Below are 15,980 nucleotides of genomic sequence, written 5' to 3'. Positions count from 1 at the left end.
CATTTGTGTTTTGACGCAGTCAAATCTCCTCTGTCACCATTTGACCCCCTTGACTCTTTCTACCTCCCTCATTTTCCCTGTTTGTCTACTATCCTAGGTAACCACTATCTTATTGTGTGTGTCCATGAGTTTCTGTTTGTTTGTTTGCTCTTATGTGAGATATAAAACTGAAAGCAACAAACAAAATACAGAAACAACCAAATTTATTTTTTTAAAACCTATAGTCCCAAAGATATAAGAAGCTAAGATAATTCTAAGCAAAATAAACAGAAAGGAAATTATACCAAAACACATCACAATTAAATTTCTGAAAACCAGTGATAAAGAAAAATCCCTAAAAACACATAGAAATGAAAGATACTTTATTAACAGATGAAGAAACAATTTACAACTGATTTAGCGGCAGATAAAATACAAGTCGTAAGACATTGTCTTATGTCAGCTTATAATTTTATATCCAGCAAAAACATCCTTGGTTAAGTGATGTCATATTATCAAATGTTGCATAATCTTTTATTAAGAAGTCAATTTCATTTACTCACACATTTTTCTCGTGTGTGTATGTGTGTGTGATATACCTAATATGTGCATGATATAGTGTAACTGAGATGCTGACAAAGGCATATTCCAGTGTTTAGTGATACTGCATAATTTATTTTATTGAGTTAGACCCAGGCACAAGGTACCTTTGACTTTTCCTAATGGCACATGCCAAGAATAATTAACAGAAATCCAGAGCACTCTCCCTCAGGTAATTACATACATTTTTTTAATCCTTGAATCTGATTAAAACTTTAACAAAATGAGTCTCCAGAGGGTAGAAAAAACACTTAAATACATTGTCCAACAACCAATGAGGATGAAAATGGTAGGAAGTGAAAGCAGATTCTTCACTAAGGTGAGTAGAAAATGCTCGTTTGAAAGTTTCGTGGGGCATACAGCTTAAATTGGATCACACCAAGGATCTTGAAAGGCATTGTGTTCTGCACAATTGTTTTTTGTTTTTGTTAGTTTGTTTGTTTGCAGTATACATTTCTGTCATCAATAGGTGTACTGTGCAGTAGATTTAGACCATCTTATTTTTAAAATCAACTTAACTGCTTCAGTCATCTATTTTAATAAGCGTTTTTGTCTATCTATTTACCAGGTCTCCTTTCTGTCCCATTATTCATTTCCTATCTACCCAGGGCAGCCTTAATATAAAGGAAGCATTGTGTTTATAAGAATATATTTTGAAGATATAATGAGTTTATTTGGATCCTGACTCCACCATTTATTAGGTTTGAGTGACCTTAGTTAAATTATTTCCACACCCTATGCTTCAGTTTCTGTGACTCTCAAATGAATATGGTAATACTACCTACTTCCTAGAGCTATTGTGTAGGTCATATGTGTTAATACCTGTAAAGTGCTCAGAAAAGTGCCTGGCTCTATCAGTGCTTGATAGGCATTTGTATCCCTCTGTCCACTGGGCCTTTTTACACACATTTTCATTAAGAATTCATGAATAATCAGAATGGCCAAGTCCTTTTTATGAAAAAGAGAGATGTATGATTGGAAGATAATTAGAAGTGATTCAACAGGCAGAAACAACATGTGCTAAATGAAAACTAAGATATTAATAACAAAATCCTAAAATTATCATATCATAGCATTAGATTTTGTATTGGGTAAAAAAGCTGAATTTATAGCTAGAAGTACTGAAAAATATGGTCATATTTTTTCCAATCACCACCTGATTTATCCCTCCACCAGCAGTTTTGAGTCTTTTTATGCTTGTTACTTTAAACAGACAGGATGATTTTCAATAATGTAAAGTATATGGTTTAGGTGTTGATGTTTGTTTACAGATTAATTACTTGAAATTTTTAAAAAGCTGAAATATAATAGGTCTTTGACATACTTAAAATGACTTTGGATCCAAAATATAGGTCATAAGTGGCTGTATCAAAACAACCATTTCAATATATCTTGCCCCTTTAAAGCACACTTTATTAAAGTTTCAACATACGTGAGTTTTATGTCAGTCTCAGTCTATCAATAGTGATGCTATCAGCTAGGAATGCCTGAAGGCACACACCTCTGACCTTAATACTTGTGACAAGCCCCCCAGAAAGCATATGGACCTGGGGTTCTGTCTTTATTGGGGTGAAGGGTGGAGTGCCTAGATTTACTTTTTATTGATGCATTTAAAACCTAAGACCAAAATTAAAGTTTGGGAAGGTAAATGCAGGATTATAGAAGCAGTCAATTATTTAGGTCACCCAGAGCTTTGTGAAAGGAGACTATACAGGTGGTGCACCTAACTCTTTATCTAATTAAGTAGCTGGCAACACAATTATTCCAGATAGATGTCATTGAAATAGATGTCTCTGCAGTCCAAAGCTTAATGTCACAAGCTTATATTACTATCAAATAAGCTAGTTGTCAGGCACTTACACTAAAATATATGGTTTTGGCCTGATGGAAAGAGAAGTTTCTATTTATAATTTGATATGAAGAAAATATCTCATATATCATGCATTAAATACTTTTAGAAGATAACATCTCAAATCTATTGTAATAAGTATTCATTTTATACCTTATACAGGTTACCAAGAACTATATGGAGAAACACAATTGTACTGCAGTGACCAAGGTGACTGAATTTATTCTCATGGGAATCACTGATGTCCCTGGGCTTCAGGCACCTCTCTTTGGAATCTTCCTGGTCATATACTTGGTCACAGTGATGGGCAATATGGGTATGGTTATCTTGACCCATTTGGACTCCAAGCTACATACTCCCATGTACTTTTTTCTCAGACATTTGTCGATTACCGATCTTGGTTACTCCACTGTCGTTGGCCCCAAAATGATGGTGAACTTTGTGGTGCACAAAAATACAATTTCCTACAATTGGTGTGCCACCCAGCTCGCAATGTTTGAGATTTTCATCATCACTGAACTGTTTATTCTATCAGCAATGGCCTATGATCGTTACGTAGCCATCTGCAAACCGCTACTCTACATGGTTGTCATGGCAGAGAAAGTGTGTTGGGTACTGGTACTTACTCCCTATCTCTACAGCACATTTGTGTCACTACTTCTCACAATTAAGTTATTTAAATTAACCTTCTGTGGCTCTAACATCATCAGTTATTTTTACTGTGACTGCCTCCCTTTGCTGTCCATGCTCTGTTCTGACACACATGAACTAGAATTGATCATTTTGATCTTTTCAGGCTGTAATTTGCTCTCTTCCCTCTTGATTGTTCTTGTATCCTACATGTTTATTCTTGTAGCCATTCTCAGAATGAACTCAACTGAAGGGAGGTACAAAGCCTTCTCCACCTGCAGCTCCCATCTGACGGTGGTGGTCGTGTTCTACGGGACATTATTGTTTATTTACCTGCAACCCAAAACCAGCCATACTTTTGCTATTGATAAAATGGCCTCTGTGTTTTACACCCTGGTGATCCCTATGCTGAATCCATTGATTTACAGCCTAAGGAACAAAGAGGTAAAAGATGCTCTGAAGAGAACTGTAACTAATTGGTGCAAAATCCCCACTTAATATCTTAATATTCAGTTGCAAAGTCTTTGTTTAATATTCTGACAGTCAGTCCAATTCTAGCATCAAAACATAGAAATGTTTTACCAGATTAAGTTTTCCTCTACTTATGGATAAAACATTACCTCTTCTATCTCCCTGTGTAAGGGTGACAAGTTTTAACACTCTAGTTTAGTTCAATTTAACAATGTAAATTAGCTTAGAACTTTTAAAACTTTTTTTCTTTGCTTTCCTTCCCTCTCCTCCTACTGGCTTTAATGACCCTGTTTTCTCAAGGCTGAATGCATACCTCACTAATTTGCAGAACAACTGGCTTTAATGGCTCTGTTTTTGCAAGGCTACAGGCATACCTCCTATATCTGCCTAATCTTCAGGACACTGATTACAGTCCTACACTGAGATCCACTCCTACAACAGAGACTGGGATGAGTATCTTTAAAACAAACCAGACTCTCTCTGGAAAGTGTTTTTTGTTTTTGTTTGTTTCCCCTTCTTCAAACCTCATTACCCAGAAATTGCCAGACCAACTCCCTGTTTCTTTTGTTCTGCCTCTTCCTACATGCCCATAAAACCTTTTGGTTGTGTTGGGAATAGGGAACATGGCCTTTGGGACAGGAGTCCACCATCCTCCCAGAATGCTGGCATTTTGAATAAGCCTCCTTTTATTTCCACCAACATTGTCTCTCAATTACTGACTCTCAAGGGACAGAGCCAACCTGGTTTACGGTAACACCTGTATCCCTCTTTGCTTCAATTAGATAAATAAATATGGTAGCCAAATAGTTTAAGTTGAAAGTTATTTTCAAGTTCATATTGGAACTTATATGGTTTAGAAATAAGGCAAATCATACCAAATTTTTGGTTGAACTTAGACTTGCAGAGATAAAAAGAAAGTCTTAAGTATGTAAAATTAATTAGAAAATTAGCAATATATATTTTAAAGCAGTCACTGTTTAAAGATGAATAAAATTGAACCATGAAGAATACATAGGCAAGATAGGAGGCAAGAAAGTAAGTAAATGTGTGTTTATTTTTTGTTTATTTTTTTTTAATTTTTATTGGGGAATTGGGGGAATGGGAACAGCACTGGGGAATTGGGGGGAGGGGAACAGACAAGCTGATGTCCTTTTGTTCTTCAGTCTAGTTGTGGAGGACGTTGCTTCACTGGCCCAAGTTGGCACCATCATTGCACTCTTCCCGGGCGAGGCAGATCAGTCGCCGGCTTCTGGACGGCCACTCACTGAGGCTGCTGGCCACTCATGCTGGCTGCTGGCTACACACGGTAGCCCATGGCAACCCACTGCAGCAGGGGCTGCAGCCTATGCCGTCGCCAGCGACTCAGGGCAGCCCAGCTCCAGGTTGAGCTGTTGTTCAGCATCTTAGCTGCAGAGGGCAGTGTCACTGGCCCTCATATGGGATCAGAACCGGGGCCCTCTGGCATCCCAAGCCAGTTCTTAACCATCGCGACACTCGGCCGGCCCTGTAATTGTTTATAACACAACAGGAACAAACGGTTTCAAGAATCTAGGCTAAATAAGAAATAAAGCATGCCACCACAGAATAAAATATTCAAGTCAGATTGAGTTAATATTTTCTATCTCAAGGACAGAGTGGGCATTTAGGAAGATTTTTTTTTTTTTTAACTAGGAACTATGAAAAAAATGTTGGCTAATTCTGGGTCCCCCTTCACAGATCACATTATAGTTAACTTTGATTTATGATAGCTTCCTGATAAACAGGCTGACTTTGGATCGGGGAAACTCAAGATAAATGAGTTAACTGGTCATCTACTGAACTGACACAATGTTTTGAAAAATCTATAGCAGTGATAACAAAGATTAAAGATAACTGATACAACCCAGAGTTACTTGCATTTCCACTGATGTCTATTTTGTCTTCATGTGCTTGTGTACACAGAGGCAATATTTTGCATGGACTCTGTGCTAACACAGGGTTGCATTCACATTGTGTACCTACTTACAAAATATATAGATTCCTTACACGTTAGTATTCTCTTTGTTGTTTGAATAGGCATTTTTTAGATATTTAAGATATATACACTACCCCAATCATGCTTGTTTCAATTTAACCTCATGTTGTGGGGAATTAAACCAGTACATGAACCAGGGTCTCTTTATTCCAGACCTATGTATTTTGTTTATTTTCCCCTTTTTTAATGTACTGGAGTTTATTTTATTAAGAGTGGGTTTTAAGTTTTCTCACCAAAAAAAAAAAAAAGAAAGAAAGAAAACAATGTGAGGTAATAGGTGTGTTAATTAGCCTGATTATTGTAATCATTTCATAATATATACACATGTATCAAAACATTATGTTGTATACCTGAAATATATTTAATTTTTGTTTATCAACTGTAACCTTGATAAAGCTAGAATATTTTTAATTTTTAAAAATAAAAAAGAAATAAAACAAATTGAACAAAATAAAAGAAATACAAAATTAGATTCTCTAATTATATCAATTTTGTCTACAATATTAACTTCAAATCATGTCGCTAAGTATAGTTATTGCTCTGAATAAATTTTCTTTTCTATAGCAACATTTTGTATTATACTGCAAAAGCTTTTCTGGTCACGTATACTTTTCTTTCCCAAATTCTATTACTTTCATTACTTTTCACAATCTACAGGTTAAATAATATTAATAGCATTCTTGGGTATCATCCATACAGAAAGGGTTTTAAAAAATCATAATGCACCATGTTCCCTGTAACTTTCTTATTTGAATTCATCATCAGCATCTTTCTTGGTCAAGAGACATTATTTTATTTTTTAATTTCTGATGTCAGCATACAATTGGGGAGTGTGGATCAATCACTTTGTATTTGGCCATCCTTTAATTGATGGACATTTGGTTGTTTGTAGGTTTTTCTTTCTTTTGCCACTATAACAAAATGCTGTAATAAGTAGCCTTGTGCTTTTAACATGATATAGTGTTGCATTTTATTCCTAAAATAAATGATGTGGGGTGTTGTCCCACATCCTAATGGTGTGTTGCTGATAAATGTTGAACATATATGCATCATAATTTGAAATAAAAAAAAAACACTGAGGAAAAGGGCAATGTGTTGTGACTTTTTTTAAGTAGTATTTTCTTCATTTAAAAATTTCCGAGAAAGGTTACTAACATTTACTGACATATCATTTTTATTGTGTGATGGTAAAATCATAAAACAGGAATTACAGATAAGTAACTTCAATAATATAGGCACAGACTGCCCCAGAGAAGACTCAAGGGGTGTCTGGTTCAAACCTAGAGGAAGATCTGATTAAGGGGTCAATCTTGGGTGGCATCTTTCACAAGGATGTAAAAGGCAATTTGGGGATCCTAAAATGACTTGTGTTTCATAGTTAGGTCTCAAAGGTTTGTAGAGCCCCATAAAGCTTGAATATTTTTAATTTTAAAAAATAAAACAGCCACATAGAGATTCTTACCAAGAACTTGAAGCAGATTCTCCATTAGAGGTGGTTGAAAAATATTTACCTTATTTTTTATAATGGCTTTTAAAAGTTCCCTATTCTGCAAACTGAACCACTTCACTTTGATTTTGGAAGGCATTGGACACTATGTTTAATTAAATAATACAATACTTAAAGTAAGGTTTGTTTCCAAGATTTGTAATTTGTTTTGAGAATACAGGATGTTGAATATGATCCAGCTATATAAGTTTCCAAATTAGAACTGGCATTATTACATCTTATATACTTAAATAAATTATATCACTACTGGAACAATGGATGTTTGTTCTCTCACTGAGATTATTTATATCAGTTTTACTTCTGCAATATTAGATAAAATGAAAAGCGAGTGTTTTACAGAATAACCTGTGAAAGAAAACTGGATACACAACTACCCAAACTCCAAATGATGCTCTTTTTCAAGAATATAATGATACAACACAAATTTTCTCAAGAAAATTTTCCATTAAATCTGATAACATACAGGCAAATATAGATATAGAAGCAAAAGATGTAGTCAATGCAAGTATACCTATTTAGATAAATCATCTATCAGATAGTAAAATAAATGTGCCAACATTTTGTTGAGAAGATCACAAAAAGAAGGATTTCTATTTGAAGAGAAACACTGCATAAGCAGGAGCAAGACTTTAAGAACATGCAGACCCCTATATTCCTAGGACAGAACTTCTACCTTTCTTAAGGAGAAAATAAATCCCAGGAAAAATGTTGATTTACAGGGTTCCCCTTAATTCCACTGACCTATAAAAAGATACTAAAAAATAAATTTACTTTCTTTATACTTTGCCTTATAATTTTATAGTAAAAAAGATTCTATGTACATAGAAACTGTTTCATTTTTTTCTTTTTCTTTTTTTAATTAAAGTTTATTGGGGTGACAATTGTTAGCAAAGTTAAATAGATTTAAGGTGTACAATTCTGTAATACATCATCTATATATCATGTTGTGTGTTCACCACTCAGAGTCAGTTCTCCTTCCGTCACCATATATTTGATCCCCTTTACCCTCATCTACCACCCTCCTCCTCCCTTACCCTCTGGTAACCACTAAACTATTGTCTGTGTCTATGAGTTTTTGTTTCTTTGTTTGTCTTGTTCATTTGTTGCTTTATGATTGGGATCATGAATTTTGGAACTGTTTCAGTTTCTCTGAGATAAAGCTGATGTCAAAGTATTTTCCATAGTTACTTTATTTATTTATTATTATTATTATTAGTTTCATGTGTACAAAACAATGCAATAGTTACCCTTTTCACCCTTCATAAAGTGACAACCTTCCTCCCCCCATCCACTGCCCTCCCACCCCCCGATATCATACTTATCTATTACATTTCTATTGACTCCATTCCCACAGTATACTCCACATCCCATGACTATATATGTATTAAATTATAGTTGACATATAATATTATTCAATGGTAGCTTCAAATGTAAGTGCAGTGGTCAGGCCTCTGCACCGTCCATGAAGTGGTCTCCCTAACAAGACATGAGACCATCTAGCCCCCTAAATACATTATTGATTATATTCCCCAAACTGTCTTTTCTATCCCTGAGGCCAGTATGGAAATCAGTATGGAGAAATCTAAAAAAAACTGGAAATGAAACTACCTTATGACGCAGCAATTCCACTCTTAGGTATTTATCCAGAAAAACCCAAGATGCTAATTCAAAAAAATATATGCACCCCTATGTTTATTGCAACACTATTTACAATAACCAAGACTTGGAAACAACCTAAATGCCCATCGGTAGATGACTGGATTAAGAAACTGTGGCACATTTATACAATGGAGTAATACTCCGCTAAAAAGAAGAAGGAAATTGTACCTTTTGCAACGAAATGGATGGACCTAGAGAACATTATACTAAGTGAAATAAGTCAGTCAGAGAAAGACAAATACCATATGATCTCACTTATATGTGGAATCTAAAGAACTGAATAAACGAGTAATGTAAACAGAAATAGTCTCAGAGACACAGAGGAAAATCTGATGATTGCTAAATGGGATGAGGGTGGGGATGAAGGAGAAGGGGAAGGGACGAGACAACATAAACTGGTAACTACAATATGGCCTCAGGGATAGAAAAGTTTCCATAGTGATTTTATCATGTACATCAAGTCAGTATCCATGAACTGTTTAGATCATTTATGTTGTTTCATTTCCTTTCCTGAATTGTTCCTTACATTTTCTCACTAAGGAATATATAGGGTGCCCTGGGTAATTACCATGAGGCAATTTTTTTAAATCTCTCAGATAATTTGGGCATCATCACCTGAATGAATTACATGCCTCTTCCCCAGGGAACATCTCAAAGAGGGAGGAGAAGTATAAATTCTCTCCACTTAAAGAAAAAATAAGAGCTAAATTCAGAAGAAAAATCCAATTCTTCATTAAAGGTGAGTGGATAGGAACAGTGTTGATTTTGACTGTCACATGGGTGTTTGTAATTTCCCATGATTCATGGCTTCTGACGATGGACACTCTTATGGTCACTGACAGTTAATTCTTTGTACTGCACCACAATAAATCATTATCTCCTTTGTTAGCTGGGGTTCCCTGGAGTAGAACTTTAATTGTAGGGCATTAAATCCTATGAGTTGACTGTCATAGATCCATTAGATTTATGAGAGTTGAGAGTGGCATTTGGATACTGCAGGTGAAAAGGAAGTTAGCGATATCTCAAAAAATCAACACCAATCTCATCTGTTAGACTCCCTTAAGGTTAGAATTTCCAGATAAAATACAGGATGCCTAGTCTGCATTTCACATTAAAAAATTATTTTTAGTACATGTTCAATATTTGATATTCTTTTTATTAATATTTTCTATGCATTATTTGAAAAAGAATAGTTTAATATATGTATCATCTATGCAATATTTTATAAACTACAAATAATTTTAATATAAAGATATATATGTATGTATTTATATATCTAATAAGGATAAATTTCTATACATGAACTATTATATTTTTTAGTTGTTTGTTTTTTCTACTGGGTTGTTTACTACTGGGTTCAGTTTTTCAGATGGGCTTTACAAACTGATTGAGTAGACTGGCAAATCAATAGAATGATTTTTAAGATTTACAGAATTATGGCGAAAGCCTTGAACCCCAAATAATTCCTAACTGATATCACCATGTCTAAAGATTATAAACAGTCATCGTTTTGCTTACCTTTTTATCTGTCTGCCCTAACGGTTAGCTCTAATTGTATTTAAAATATGTCCATTAAGATATTCAAAATCAGTCATAGATATCCTTTTACAATGGAATGGGCAGGGTTTCGATATCTCTTTAAGATCCTGATACCATTTTTGTTTGTTTGTTTGTTTGATAAATTCCCAGAAGTGGGATTACTGGATCCTATAAGGAATTGTTAATCCAGAGGTCTAAAGTTTGTTATGCAGCATGAATAAGATCTGAAGATCTGCTGTACAACACTGTCCCTGTAATTAACAACACAATATTGTGCACCTAAAAATCTTTCAATGTGGCAGATCTCATGTTGGTATTCTTACCACAATAAAATTAAAGTTTAAGAAAACAAAGAGGAAAAGTGGGAAGGGTAAGAATCCAGATATCTTCAGAGGGAGATAATAACAGACACTAAAAATGGAGATAAACTCAGTAAGCACTAGAATAATTCTTAGCAAAGCATTGAAGACTTCAACGTAGTAGGGTTGGTACTGGAATTATGAATTCCTTGGCTTAATCCAGTGCATTTTCTATTCTCCTGAAAACCCATGGTAGAAGCTCCTTCAACACTTGGTTCTGATTTTTGAAAGAGGAAAGGACCTGAAAGCAGAGTGGGGTCAATGGAGAAACACCAGACAACTTCTAGGAAAGGCGGGAAGAAGTGGCTCCCCAGTGCCCACTGCTGCCTCCCGCAGCCCTTCCCATCCCCATTCCTTGGATCAGACTGGCGAAGTGGACACCCCAAATTAGCTGATTCCTACAGGGTGGCCCCTGACTCAGTTGCTCCAAACTGTAGGTTTGGACCTTGCAGTGGGCTCCCAGCAGTTTCTTCCTGATAGTTGTGCAGCATAAAGCAGAGCATCACATTGCGTAATTCTGTCTTGTATTTTAACTGGTTGACTGTTTTGAACTTCAGTTACTCCTTGAATTGAAAATCATGCTTACAGACTTCCATATGTTCATTGATGAGAAACCCAGTGGGAGAGGAAGGATCAAGCTAAAACCGCTTCACTCTCTTCAATCAGAGCAGTTCCACTTTGTTTTGCTGACTTCTCATGTAAGTTTTATGAAATGAAGAGGTCGACAGCTCTCAGTGAAATATTTCAATATCACAGTGTTATGCTCTACATATACTCCATTAAAGAAATGAAGAACTAGGTTGACAGTATATAAGACATAATAAATATTCAAGTAAATATTTTAAATGCTTTATATACCCTATCATACCAAAATGGTGGAACAAATCAATGCATATAGATAAGCATATGAGAGGAAAGAAAGCATATCAAATTAAACATTCAAAATGCCTAAATATTGATATAAACCATATATTTTTACCTGGAATGGAGCTAGACCTTATGCCTCTTGAAATTCATACCCATTTGAAGATTTTTCTCTTTAAAAAAGAAATAAAATTATACATGTATATATACATAAATGTGAATATATATTCAGAATGAAAAAGATTTAAAATTTTTCAATAGTAAACAGTCACAAACTTTATACAATCTATAAATATGTTTTTATTAGTAAAATTTCAGACACATCTTAGCATATTGGGTGATAGGAGCATTCTTAGAAGCCATTCCAACAGCAAAATAAATAGCATTACTCAATGATAAATTTCAGCCATATAAACTACCCACTAAACATCAAATAAAGTATTATTAACTCCATCTCTCCTGAGCTGGACCCCCCCCCCAAAGATCTACAGACATGCCAATGCCAACTATGATATTAGTTGAAGTGTGATTGATATGCCATTCAATGACACTCCTAGAAAATAATTCCTTTAAGTTTCTAACCACCTCTCCTTTTCTATTCCAAACAGATGAATTTTCAAACTCTCCCATGAGTCCTGGAAATTTCACCCGGGTCACTGAGTTTATTCTCACAGGTGTCTCAGACCGTCCAGACCTCCAGATTCCACTCTTCTGTATTTTCCTGGTCATCTATGGGCTGACCGTGGCTGGGAACTTGAGCATCATCACTCTCACCAGTGTTGACCCCCGACTGCAGACCCCCATGTATTTTTTCCTCCGACATTTGGCTATCATCAATCTTGGCGATTCTACTGTCATTGCCCCTAAAATGCTGATCCATTTTTTAGTACAGAAGAAAACCACCTCTTACTATGAATGTGCTACCCAACTGGGAGTATTCTTGGTGTTCATTGTGGCTGAGGTTTTCATGTTAGCCGTGATGGCCTATGACCGCTATGTAGCCGTTTGCAACCCCCTGCTCTACACGGCAGTGATGTCTCGGCGGGCCTGCCTTTTGCTGGTCTCCCTCACTTACCTCTATAGCGTTTCCACAGCTATTGTGGCCTCATCCTCTGTATTCTCTGTGTATTATTGCTCTTCCAATGTAGTCAATCATTTTTTCTGTGACATTGTCCCTTTGTTAGCATTGTCCTGCTCCGATACTTACTTCCCAGAAACATTCGTTTTTATATCTGCAGCTACCAATTTGGTTTGTTCCATGATTATAGTTCTAGTATCATATTTCAACATTGTTCTGTCCATTCTAAGGATACGGTCATCAGAAGGAAGGAAAAAAGCCTTTTCCACGTGTGCTTCTCATATGACGGCAGTCACAGTTTTCTACGGGACAATGATATTCATGTATGTGCAGCCTCAAACTAACCATTCGTTGGATACGGATAAAATGGCTTCCGTGTTTTATACACTTGTGATCCCCATGCTGAATCCCATGATCTACAGTCTGCGGAATAAGGATGTGAAAGCTGCCTTAATGAGATTTCTGACAAGTTTATGCCATTCTCTTAAACCAATGCAAGTGTAGCACTCTGTTGGCAAAAGTTAGCACTCAGATAGCAAAGGTGAGGCGGCTGACATAGTTTTCCAAGTAATAGTGGGAATTAAAAGGGGCTACAGGCTAGGAAGCATTACATTAAAACAACAAACTAAAGCCCTTGGAGTTTCGAGGTTAATGTAGAAACAGAGTGTTATAGACTAACTTTGTTAAGGACTACGCCAGTAGCTAGTTTGAAAGAAATATTTCCAGGAACCAGGAAAAAAATACGTTAACAGCTGTTAATTAAGTTAAAACTGAGCAACAAAATAAGGACAAGAGAAGTAAATTGATCTTTCTATTCTTTGATCCTTTTTCGCTTCCTGAGTATATTTGGCTATAATGGATCATTGCATAATGAAGAACAGTAAATGCAGATGGCACAATACCTTTTTACAACCTGGTTTGCAAGATTAAACTGACAAGTATATTTAAAATAAAACTCCCTAACTCTTCTTAATATCATGTGAATAAAAAAATACACTACTGATGAATTTATATTCTGAATGCTAACCAATACGTGATTGAAATTGTTTTTTATTCCAATTGATATAATTTATACAACTTTTTAAAATGAAAGACACAAAGTGTCTTTAAAATGCTTTTAATTGAATAAGCATATCATTTAATATGCTCTCATTCTGAGAACTATTTGATAAACTTAGCGGATTCTATAGAAGTTTTTCTTTCTCTCTAAGTATCAGTCTTTAGTGTGTGTACTAAGGGTACTACATTGTGATATTATTACACATTCAATGAACTATGTTTGTAAAATTTCTTACATTAGAGGAAACATTTAATTGTTTTAATTAATTTTTTGTTCTGTTTTCTTTTAGTTTTTGATCAGCCAGTGGACCCAAAATCTATTGTACAACTTTGAATATAAAGAGATGATCAGACTATATCTCAGATTTATCAAGTCAGAATTGGATTAACTAATGCGATAATAAATTAACAGAGTACTATTTATATACTTCATGTAACCATGCTGGGCATTTAATGAAAAAGAAAAATACTTCCTTTAAATTAATTTATTAAAAGTGTTTGGACCTCTAGACTAGCCATGTACCTGATACGTGAAGATACCCCAGAAAATATTTTATTTCATTTGGACCCTTAAGTAGAGAGAGAATGTTAAAACACTCAGTGTTTAATGTTAAAGTGTGTTAAGTGTATTTTTTTTAATTTTATGTTGTACAAACTAACAATGTTGTGAGTACAACTTTATTTAGAAGAAAGTTTCTGAATATCTTTCTTAATCTTCAAAAGTTTCAGCATAGAACCATTGAGTACTCTCCCTATCTTGTCTGTATTATACCTCCCCTCTCCTGTGGGTCAGGGTACTTGGGTTTCAGCAATCACTCCCATTTATTGCTCACTTTTAAAAAGATGTCACATAAAATAAAAAAGACAATGCCTAAAATAATTAGATGATGCACTGTGGATTTTCTATATCCATAAATGTGCAGACACCACTATTATGATTATACATGGAAAAGGGTAATCTTGCAAAAATTACTACTTATTAAAGGGAATGAGAGTATCTCCTTACACTGATAATCTAAAGTGATATTGTTTTATGCCAGACAGTATGATGTGAGAGGCAAAAAATAGCATCAAGGATAAAAAGGCCAGGTGCCAATATGAATGGGGTGAGATGGAAGACCAAAAGAGAATGAAGTGAAGAAAAGAGGTGGAAAGCATGGAGATGTTATGGTACAATGTGCCTTCTGCCGTATGCATCATAGCTTACATAAGACACATTCTATGTATGCATAGCCTAAACATCTCTTTAAGACCACATATAATTAGAAAGATAATGCAAAAGCATCATATTACAGTGACAAGCAATACGATACAAGAAGACTTTGTGGTATTTCTGAACTGTTACTTGAACATATTCAATATAGAGGGAAGTAAAAGAAATCAGAAACCAACGTATCAGACTTAAAAAACTACCCTAAAGCCTAGTAACTTCCTATGTTCAATAGGAACTGACACTGTTTATTGTGACCTACTTATGTTGATAGAGACCAACCACACAGACCTTGAGCAAACAACAAGAATACGATTATGATCCTTAAAAAAGCAAAGTTGAAACAATTTCTAGACTAGGGTCAAATGTCATCACAATTCCTAAGACAGGAAGATAATAAGGAAAGCTAAGAATTAAAATTTTTCTATCATCTATTATGACCACAGTTTTGAGACAAAGAATTCATATCTGACTTGTGAACTAATGTATATGAAAATACTTAATTAAAATAAGCAATAAAAATGGAAAAGATTTAATTTGTAGCTGTTTTAATTTTTATGAGGTACACTATTTCTGGCAGTGTACTAAGCAATTTATAGGTCAGATAATCCATTTTTTTTAACCCAATTCAAATTACCATTTTTATTTTAAGTCAAATTTCAGATAAGGCAACTGAACCTTTGAGAAGAGTAAATAAATTGCCAAATGCTTCCAGCTAATAAATGACAGAGCTGGGATTCAAACCAGAAATTTGAATGAAAAGCCCATGCTCCCCACTATACAAAATTGCATATCATCAAATCATGTTTAGTTCATATCTTCATGACACAACATTCAAATAAATTTAAATATTTAAGCATATGCATGGTAACTAATGACGCTACAGATTTTATAAAGGCTGGATAAATTGGGACACATCCATAATATAAAAAAAATCCCTGTATTGTTACTTCATAGTGTTTTTAATAACTTTATTGAAGTATAATGTATACACCATAAAATTCACCTACTGTAGGTAAATGGATTGTAAGTAAATTGATTTAGTAATTTCTTTATTTTAGTAAAGTTATAGGTATGCAACCATACCATTACCCAGATCCAGTTCTAAAGTTATACGTTTATAGTCATGTTTGTAAATCAATTGAGTTTTGCAAATGTAATT

At 34.8% G+C, this 15,980-nt stretch overlaps 2 protein-coding genes across 2 annotated transcripts; both read left to right on the top strand.

Moving 5' to 3' along the window:
- The first annotated feature begins 2,604 nt into the window (after nt 1-2,604).
- Nucleotides 2,605-3,556, top strand: OR8K1 (olfactory receptor family 8 subfamily K member 1). The gene has a single exon (XM_019624242.1). It carries the CDS (start codon nt 2,606-2,608, stop codon nt 3,554-3,556), a length of 951 nt encoding a protein of 316 aa, XP_019479787.1. The 5' UTR covers nt 2,605.
- An 8,543-nt stretch (nt 3,557-12,099) lies between these two features.
- Nucleotides 12,100-15,660, top strand: LOC109371615 (olfactory receptor 8J1-like). The gene is made up of 2 exons (XM_019624235.1): nt 12,100-13,028; nt 15,594-15,660. Exons 1-2 carry the CDS (start codon nt 12,100-12,102, stop codon nt 15,658-15,660), a joined length of 996 nt encoding a protein of 331 aa, XP_019479780.1.
- The last annotated feature ends 320 nt before the right edge of the window (nt 15,661-15,980 follow it).

The sequence above is a fragment of the Hipposideros armiger genome, unplaced genomic scaffold (assembly GCF_001890085.2).
Source record: "Hipposideros armiger isolate ML-2016 unplaced genomic scaffold, ASM189008v1 scaffold_582, whole genome shotgun sequence".
Lineage (NCBI taxonomy): Eukaryota > Metazoa > Chordata > Mammalia > Chiroptera > Hipposideridae > Hipposideros > Hipposideros armiger.
Note: the sequence above shows the minus strand (reverse complement) of the source record. Positions and strands in the feature narration are given on the sequence as shown.

What these genes read in the sequence shown, in the direction of transcription:
- OR8K1 (XM_019624242.1), top strand. Translation starts at nt 2,606, where the DNA reads ATGGAGAAACACAATTGTACTGCAGTGACCAAGGTGACTGAATTTATT.
- LOC109371615 (XM_019624235.1), top strand. Translation starts at nt 12,100, where the DNA reads ATGAGTCCTGGAAATTTCACCCGGGTCACTGAGTTTATTCTCACAGGT. An exon ending in TTTCTGACAAGTTTATGCCA is followed by an intron (nt 13,029 to 15,593) that starts TTCTCTTAAACC and finishes CCCATGCTCCCC; the next exon opens with ACTATACAAAATTGCATATC.